Source organism: Vanessa tameamea, chromosome 4, assembly GCF_037043105.1.
Source record: "Vanessa tameamea isolate UH-Manoa-2023 chromosome 4, ilVanTame1 primary haplotype, whole genome shotgun sequence".
Classification (NCBI taxonomy): Eukaryota; Metazoa; Arthropoda; class Insecta; order Lepidoptera; family Nymphalidae; genus Vanessa; species Vanessa tameamea.
The window spans coordinates 10741213-10749827 of NC_087312.1; the positions used below are offsets into that span (position 1 = coordinate 10741213).

Sequence of the window (8615 nt, forward strand, 5' to 3'; positions counted from 1 at the left end):
CGTTTTTATTCAATGTAGTGATAGATGTTGTCTCGGCATACATCCAAGATCAATCTCCATGGCTCAATATGTATACCTATACTTGTCGACGAGAGCTGATTGGAGCTGGACCGTAGGGTAACTTTGGAGAACGGCGGTCATAAACTAAATATGGCGAATACCGAATACGTAACTTACCGCCATCACCATCCAAATAATGCTTGAACCTGCCGTTCAGGTTCCTTGGATCCGCCGTGTAAGATTCTACAAGATGGTGTGACAATATGATGCGTCGATTTGACAACTATGTCGGAAAAAATTCTTGATAAATCTGACCCTGGAAGTAGCCCGCCTGAGCGCCCACGAAAGCGATGGTTGGGTATTGTGAAGTAGGATATTAGAGCAAAACCTTACACAGGATAATAAATGGAGAAGGTTTAATTTCAAGGCAGATCCTAGTAATAGTTGGTTTTACTTATTGCCAGGCAGAAGAAGATGGTTCTGAATAATAGTGTGAATACTTCCCTACATAGCCTAGAATTACTACATTTCTGCTATCATATTTACTTTTAGCCTTGAATACCTTCAAGTTTGTCAACAACTTTAGTACTTCCGAAGAAGTGGCTAGATTAAAGCACGAGGATTATCTTAAGCCTTTCGTTGTCCCGTTTATTTTAATCGAATCAAATATCAAAGACAATAAAATTTATGCATGCAATTTAATACCTTTTACAATTGATCGAATTTTATATATCCCAAACATTTTGTTCAAATTTTACCAGGAATAAGAAGACAACTAGCACGGATTCGATATGAGCTCTTTAAAAAAGATTTAATTTATTTAGTGATTAGAAATAATTCAATGGTGACTATCGGCCAAACAAAAACAAATTTTATGGACTCCACTTTCCTCTTCCCTCTCTCCCTACCTCCAATTTTCGAAATTCCACAATTGTAAAATAATATTGAATCAATTTTAATTTTGCTATTGTTTAAGTCATTTGCTAATGTCAATGACAGCCGACATCAAGCAGTGTCAGTAAATGAGTAGTTAATTTATTTACATTTTACGTAGACCGTACTGTCATAAGTGTCATACTCTCAATCTGAAAGTACAGTTAGATACATCTAAAGTTTTAACTTAGAAAGTGCCATAAAAATAAGTGTGAAGTAAGTAGGAGTATTAAGTATTATACTTGTACGTTAAAACCAAAACCCAAACTAATTATTTGAAGTGATTATGAGTGTATATCGACCATGGTTTTAAAAAAATCTACGGAAAACAAGTCTTCTAAAATCTCGAATAAGGTCATCGCACTTTCTGAACCTGAAAAGGGAAAATGTTCTTTAGAAAATGCTTCAACAACTTGTAAAAGAGAAGTGGTAAGTCATTTGTGAAATATAAAATATTATTACTTAAGGTCACATAATTAATACTGCAATTATTTTTTAGGATGATGGTGCACCAGCCGAAAACGAAAATGAGACTATGGAATCAATGCAACCCATAGATGTGGGAGAAATAATTAAAAGTGTATATCTTACAGTGGAAATAGATGTGGTTTTCGTGGGTCTGCTGCTAATGGCTCTTTGTACAAGGCTTTATAATTTAGAAGAGCCGAAATATATTGTGTTTGTTTACTTTTTTATATATGATTTTTTAAATGAAAAAATAATATTTAGACTTATTGTATTCATATTTGAGATTTGATTCACAGGACTTTATTTATTAATTTATCAAAATTTATGTTATACTTTTAATAATTTCTTAAATAATTTTAGGTTTGATGAACTTCACTATGGGAGATATGTGTCATTGTATGCTAAAGGAGTATTCTTTTTTGATGCTCATCCCCCCTTAGGAAAACAGATGCTCTATTTGGCTGGGCAAATGGCTGGTTATGATGGTAACTTTACATTTGATAGGATTGGCTCACCATATACTGAGTCAGTACCTGTGAAAGCATTACGCATTGTCCCTGCCATTTGTGGCAGCCTACTTGTACCTTTATCCTATCAGTTGATGCTGGAAATATCAACATATCAAATAACTGCATTTCTTGCAGCTGCTTTAGTTTTATTTGGTAAGTAATGTGTATAAATAAAATTCAATTGGTAATTCTTTACTATCGGTATAATCATATCAATAATAACTATTTGCAAAACTTTTCAGAAAATTGTTTTCTAGCTCAATCAAGATTTATGTTACTAGAGAGTATACAAATATTATTCAGTTTATTTGGTATACTGTGTGTACTGAAGAGTACTCGTAAAAAAAATATTGCTTCAGTTATATGGCTGTGTTTTGGTGCTCTTTCTCTTGGATGCTGTTTTTCGTAAGTGATTTATTTGAAATAAATAATTACAAAGAAAATTATTTGACATATGACATATTTTTAACATTATGAACATATTTTTGAATACCTACTTATTTCTTAAGTATTAAAATAAAAGACTGATTTTTGGTAGAAAATTAGACTAAAAAATATACAAAATAATATTTGTTAAATAATATGTGTATATTTTTTAGTTTACGTTTTCTGGCGAAAATCAGTTAATCCCATCTGAGATCATACTTTCTTATACACTTACTCTAAGTTATCTTTGATCTGACACTAAAGGCTTAACGACAGGCTTACTAGTGCCAAACTGCTTAACTCAGACTATGGAGAATTTCTTACTATATATAAAAAATAGAAGAAGAGCTCTTGTAAATCAAAGGGCAAATGAAATAAATAATAATATTAATAGAATTTAATAGAAATAAGTTAATTAAACCAAGCTCTTTTATATTTTTCAGGATAAAATACTCAGGTCTGTACACATATTATTTAGCAATATTTTTAATAGGGCGACAAATGTGGAAACGCATCGACCAAACAGAATCGACCTTTAAACTATGTTTGTCAGCTCTTTGGAGATTCTTCATTCTTATTTTTATACCATTACTGGTGTACGTCGGTGTATTCTATGCCCATCTTTCAATGTTACCGAAAGCTGGACCTCATGACAGTGTAATGACAAGTGCTTTCCAAGCATCACTAAAAGGAGGTCTCGCCAGCATTACTAAAGGACAACCATTACATGTTTCTCATGGCTCCCAAATAACACTCAGGTATTATTTGTAATAAGATTGGCAATTTTCCGAACGTAATACCATAATGCCATATCAGTTGGTTGTAATATTAATTTACATGTATCATTTCATAGGCACTCCCACGGCCGGACTTGTTGGTTGCACTCCCACGCGCATGTGTATCCGGTTCGGTACTCCGATGCCCGAGGATCGTCTCATCAGCAACAAGTAACCTGCTACAGTTTTAAGGATGTTAACAACTGGTGGATCGTAAAAAGACCAGATCAGCTTTCTCTTGCCGTATCTAACCCCCCAGATGCTATACGACACGGCGATGTAGTGCAACTTTTACATGGCATTACAAGCCGAGCTTTAAATTCACACGATGTTGCCGCACCGGTCTCGCCTCAATCACAGGTATATTAATATAGTGTACTTTATTAGCTTCTTCTTCTGACTGGCATTTATTTATGACTCCCGGCTCTTGTCTGGAACTGCATTCCGATGTTAAGTGTACTTTATTAATTCATGTGTAAAGTAAGTCAATGTTGTTAGATTTATTCAATTGTCTTGTAACTTCGTTCGTCTAGTAGACAGGTCACATAATGAAATACTAAGTTTTTGTCTCAAGAAATTCTCAAGGAAGTATATTATATATATATATATATCCCGAAGTTAGGTTATTGGGATTATTATATCCAAATATCAGCACGTAGAGAAGACAGTTGGTCAAGTGCGTGATCTCTCTAATCGACTGTAATTACTCCCGTGCTGTTCATTTGGCTAGTCCTTGAAATTTGATGTCGCAGGAGGCACTTCACTTCATTATAATAATAAGTGGGTCTCCCGCAAAACTTCAAAAGTAAGTTTTAGCAATTTCTCTAACCGGCCAGTAACTTTTTCCCGCTCTCTAAAATTAATTCTTTGTTAAATCTTAACAATTTAGTAAATTGCATTCAAGAATGCTCTTTATTTTGCTGCATATCTATGGTTGGTGTTCTTCAAAATGAGACCATGACCGATTGTGCAGCTATGGTCCCATAATCACTGGGACAAAAATCGGCTTATTAATATATGAGATAGGTTGTTGGTTAAATAATTTACATTTTATCCGTAGTATTTAGGCATAGGTAAAAATACTTAAAAAATAATATATATTTCAGGAAGTATCTTGTTACATCGACTATAATGTGTCGATGCCGGCACAAAATCTCTGGCACGTGGAGATCATTAACCGCGAAAGCGAGGATTCAACATGGGACAGTATTCGATCCATGGTGCGTCTTATACATGTAGACTCAGGCTCAGCCCTCCGCTACAGCGGCCGTCAGCTTCCGTCCTGGGGTTTCCATCAACACGAGGTTGTCGCTGACAAGGTCATTACTCATCAAGACACAATATGGAATGTCGAAGAACATCGTTATACTAAAGGTTAAATATTTTTTCAAATTTTATTTGTTCAAATTGAATCAAATAACCATTATTATTAATAAATATTAACAATCTATAATATATCAAATATTAACTTGAATACATGTTCGCGTGCTTATTATAAGAACAATTTTAAATTAAATAATATTGTGCATTAAATCTGTAGCTGAAGACAGAAGGGAGCGCGAACGTGAGCTTGTATCTGCAGAGATGATTCCAACAACAGTCACGCAGCTGTCGTTCTGGGAGAAGTTTTTAGAGTTGCAGTACAAGATGATATCGCACTCGCCCGACGCGCCGCAGGGGCACATGTTTGCGAGCGAACCCGCCGAGTGGCCGATGCTCGTGCGCTCGATAGCTTACTGGCTCTCACCAAACTCAAACGTAAGTGTCATTCACGAAACAATCTATTACCTAAAAATAAATGACCTAACTATCGAAAACCATAGTAACCATTGATAATTATTTTTCCAAAAAAAAATCTTTATTTCAGGCTCAAGTTCATCTTATTGGCAACTTAGTGACGTGGTATGCCGGAACCATATCAGTTCTAATATTTGGTGCCTTACTCGCTGTATATGCCATCCGTCAACGGCGAGCGTACGTCGATCTGCCTCCTTACGCCGCACAAAAGTTCTATGACGCTGGCTGTATACTCTTTCTCGGCTATTGGCTACATTACTTACCATATTTTTTCATGGATAGAACATTGTTTCTTCACCATTACTTGCCTGCTTATATCTTCAAGATCCTCCTCTTGGCTTATGTCATTGATCACATATTTTACATTTTATGTATCAGTGAAAAGATAAAGCCATTCACACATGTATTCATATTATGTATCACAATATGGATGGCTTATGTAATAAGAACATATAAAATGTTTAGTGTTCTGAGCTATGGCAATATGGATTTAACTGAATTTGATCTTTTAAATCTTCGATGGAAAGATACTTGGGACTTTATTTTACATAAGAAAAATTAAGCTTTAAATTCTTTATCTCAGTGGTGAATATAAATAAGAGTATTTTTATCTAAAAATAGATTAATTAGAAGAGAATATTCCGCTATTTCAATGTAAAAGTTGCATAATTTTTTGATGTTTTTTTATCACTGTTTTTCGTTTATAACCTGTTCCTAATTTTATGTAATAAAATTATTTTTTTTTTAATTAAAAATCACAATATTAGTATAAGATATTTTGTAGGGCAACAATTTCATGATGCCATTCATAGTTATTTATATTAGGTTAGAAAAAACAACAAGTCATTTATGTGTTTACCTACTCATGACAAATGTTTATTTATTATATTTAAAATAATAATTGCACCAATAAAGTGTAATTTGTATTATGACTGATGTAACATAATAATTCCGTCCACTACACAATATTATTGTCACATTAAACTTATAATATTATTGTATATAGAATGTTTTTTAAAATACCCTCTTTGGTTTATTTTTCACTAGTCCAGTCAATACATAAATTTGGAAATGCAAATGGACCGAGAAGGTTGACTTAAGCTTTTCAAAGCCCTCTCTACATGTCCAAAAAACAGCCTTCTCGGTTTATTTGCTTTCGTCGGCCTGTTTTTTGTATATACTGTACTATTTTACTTGTTTTAAACAAAATATAATTATGTTTCAATAAGGTTTTATAATTATTACGCAAACTTTGTTATAAAATTATTTATTTAAAATGCAAGTTACATAAAGAGATTAACGGCGACTGGCTGATGGTTCAACTTCCATTGGTTGTACTGGACGAACAGAAATGGACTCAACTTCAAGTGGTATGATACGCTGTTTCAGTACTGCTGTAGTGCCTGGAGCATATCTGTATGACCCTTGTTTCTTGCCCTGAAAATAATTTTATTAATTTGTATATAATGGCAAAGTGAGCTTTTTATTTGTTATGCTTTTACATCCTCATTACTATACCGATCATTATAAAATTTTGCATACACACGGTCTGCGGTTCAGATAAGAATCTAGGATACCTAGAACCTGCCCTCCCTTTTCACACAGAAAAGGTTGGAGAAAACAATATTATAAATTTACCACCTTATGTACTGTTTACATTATTATTTATGGCATCTATTTGGCCACACATTCATGCATTTCATATTTGTAAAACTTTCTCTGATTAATGTGAATTATTGTAGAAATATCTCACTAGTTAACAAAAAACTATACAAACTTGTCGATAGTGAACTTAATTAAAATTTCATCTGACATACATACAGACTCTATGCAGTTTCACTTGACACTCAATCTGTACTTAAAACAGATTTTACATCAATATATAATTTTAATTTGTATTAACAAGAAAACTAACAAAGGCCTCAGGCAGAGATAAGTGATGACAAAACTATAATAAATTAATATCTAAATTAGTCAAATGTCCAATCAATGATGACACATAGAGAAATCAGTGTTGGAATGAACCCACTACTCAAGCTGGTAATTTTGTTGATGTCCTGATGTACCTCTAGATATATAATTTGAATTTTTACAAAATTTGTTTATTTGTGTTCTGAGTGACTTTATTAGCAGAATTTATTAAATATTTACTTTAATATAAATAGTTTTGTAGTAGGGGAGCCGGTAATAGGTTTTAGGAATAAATAATAGCTTGTCTTTGGAGTTTGAGTTCACTTCATACTAAATTTCATCAAATTTGGGCCAGTGGCTTAAACATGAAATAGAAAGAGTTACTTTCATATTTATAACATTAGTATAGATTGCACAATTTACTAATGAGAATTTTAAAATTCTTTATCATATTTCAATTCAAATTAATAAAACATCAGAATGAATTGGCCAATTAACATAAGACAGAATTATGTTTAAAAGTATGTACCTTAACATTGGCTTCCTCATAAGTTCTCAAATATTGGGCAGGCCCATTTGTGCGGATGACACAAAGATCTACATTAGAACCTGACCCAAGGTCATTGAAGATACCAGCTGCAATTGCATCTCGCACCAATTTTTTGCCTTCCTCTTCACTCATATTTGGCTTCCAGTTTGACTCAAACACCGCCATTGCTGCTAATGATCCAGAACCTTAAACATTTTGCTTTCAAGTTTATTCCTTGGTTCACAATTAACAATATTGAAATAAAACAATTTATTTATTATTATTAATTTTTACCCATAGTAGCATAGGGAAGTTTATCAACTGATCCATGAGGATAAATACAATAAATGTGAGGGCCAGTTCGATCGACACCCCCAAGTACAAGTGCAGCACCAATGTGGCCTTGATAACGGAACAACATTCGTTTGAGCAATGTAGCGGCAGTCTCGACAGGTACTGTTCTTCCTGTGTGAAGACGTTGCAATTCCAGTTGAGAAGCAACAGTTTGGGTAGTCATCTCAGTGTCAGCTGCAGTACCCGCGCCGCAGCAGTACATGTTCCCGGCTAAGAAATGGATCTTTTCACAGTTTTTATCAGAAACTACTGTGTTCTCTGTGGCCCTTGTGTCGGCTCCTAAAATAACACCATCTGCGTATATTATACCCACAATGGTTGTACCGGTCTTCGTTGCTTTAGGAGCAGGAAATCCTTTTTGTGCCAGAAAAGCATTTCTGAAATAAAATTATTTCAGATAACATTGTTTTCGTAAGCATTTAATAAAATTTGTAAGTTATGAATAAATTTATTACCTTTGACAATTTTCAAAAGAAAAACCAGGAGATGGAACTTCGGGTACAAGTACTGAAGCCATTTCGTATTATATTTATTAATTTCCAAGTCCAACAAGAGAATAATACTTCAATAAAAAGTTAAATCCTACTTAATCAAACCAAGTGAGTTTACAGAATTGCAAATGACGGCTAAGTCAATGTCCATAGATGACATTGATAATTTAGAATAGTGCGGTAGCAATTTCTTTGGGTAGATTATTACCGTTTTTTGTATACAAATAATAAAATAAGTAAAAACTGACCATTTTTATATAATATATTTGTAGATTTATAAAAATATTTTAGTAAAATTTATGAAAAAATTAAGGGCTACTGTACTTAAATATAAATATATTATCTACTCTTGTTCATCCCTAAAACTTGGCTGGCAACATCGGAATAGTACGAGGCTTTATTCGATTGGGTGTTAAGGCAA

General features: G+C 33.4%; 2 protein-coding genes across 2 annotated transcripts; one reads left to right on the forward strand and one right to left on the reverse strand.

Annotated features, from left to right (window-relative positions):
- Positions 1–1051: 1051 nt before the first annotated feature.
- On the forward strand, positions 1052–5525 carry LOC113394835 (protein O-mannosyltransferase 1). Its single transcript, XM_026632267.2, has 9 exons — positions 1052–1362; positions 1433–1611; positions 1762–2063; positions 2153–2315; positions 2780–3094; positions 3190–3472; positions 4219–4486; positions 4653–4870; positions 4980–5525. The coding sequence occupies exons 1-9, from the start codon at positions 1237–1239 to the stop codon at positions 5469–5471; spliced, it is 2346 nt and encodes a 781-aa protein (XP_026488052.2). The 5' UTR covers positions 1052–1236; the 3' UTR covers positions 5472–5525.
- A 635-nt stretch (positions 5526–6160) lies between these two features.
- On the reverse strand, positions 6161–8362 carry LOC113394878 (proteasome subunit beta type-7). The gene is made up of 4 exons (XM_026632337.2): positions 8159–8362; positions 7644–8080; positions 7350–7555; positions 6161–6346 (listed from the first exon to the last, which is right to left on the reverse strand). The coding sequence occupies exons 1-4, from the start codon at positions 8218–8220 to the stop codon at positions 6206–6208; spliced, it is 846 nt and encodes a 281-aa protein (XP_026488122.1). The 5' UTR covers positions 8221–8362; the 3' UTR covers positions 6161–6205.
- Between the last annotated feature and the right edge of the window lie 253 nt (positions 8363–8615).

Excerpts from the sequence above, each read along its gene's own strand:
- LOC113394835 (XM_026632267.2), top strand. The coding sequence starts at position 1,237 with ATGGTTTTAAAAAAATCTACGGAAAACAAGTCTTCTAAAATCTCGAAT. Across the intron at positions 3,095-3,189 it reads GGCTCCCAAATAACACTCAG|GCACTCCCACGGCCGGACTT; the intron begins GTATTATTTGTA and ends ATCATTTCATAG. Across the intron at positions 4,871-4,979 it reads GGCTCTCACCAAACTCAAAC|GCTCAAGTTCATCTTATTGG; the intron begins GTAAGTGTCATT and ends TCTTTATTTCAG.
- LOC113394878 (XM_026632337.2), bottom strand. The coding sequence starts at position 8,220 with ATGGCTTCAGTACTTGTACCCGAAGTTCCATCTCCTGGTTTTTCTTTT. Across the intron at positions 7,556-7,643 it reads ACTTCCCTATGCTACTATGG|GTTCTGGATCATTAGCAGCA; the intron begins GTAAAAATTAAT and ends AAAATGTTTAAG. Across the intron at positions 6,347-7,349 it reads ATGAGGAAGCCAATGTTAAG|GGCAAGAAACAAGGGTCATA; the intron begins GTACATACTTTT and ends AATTATTTTCAG.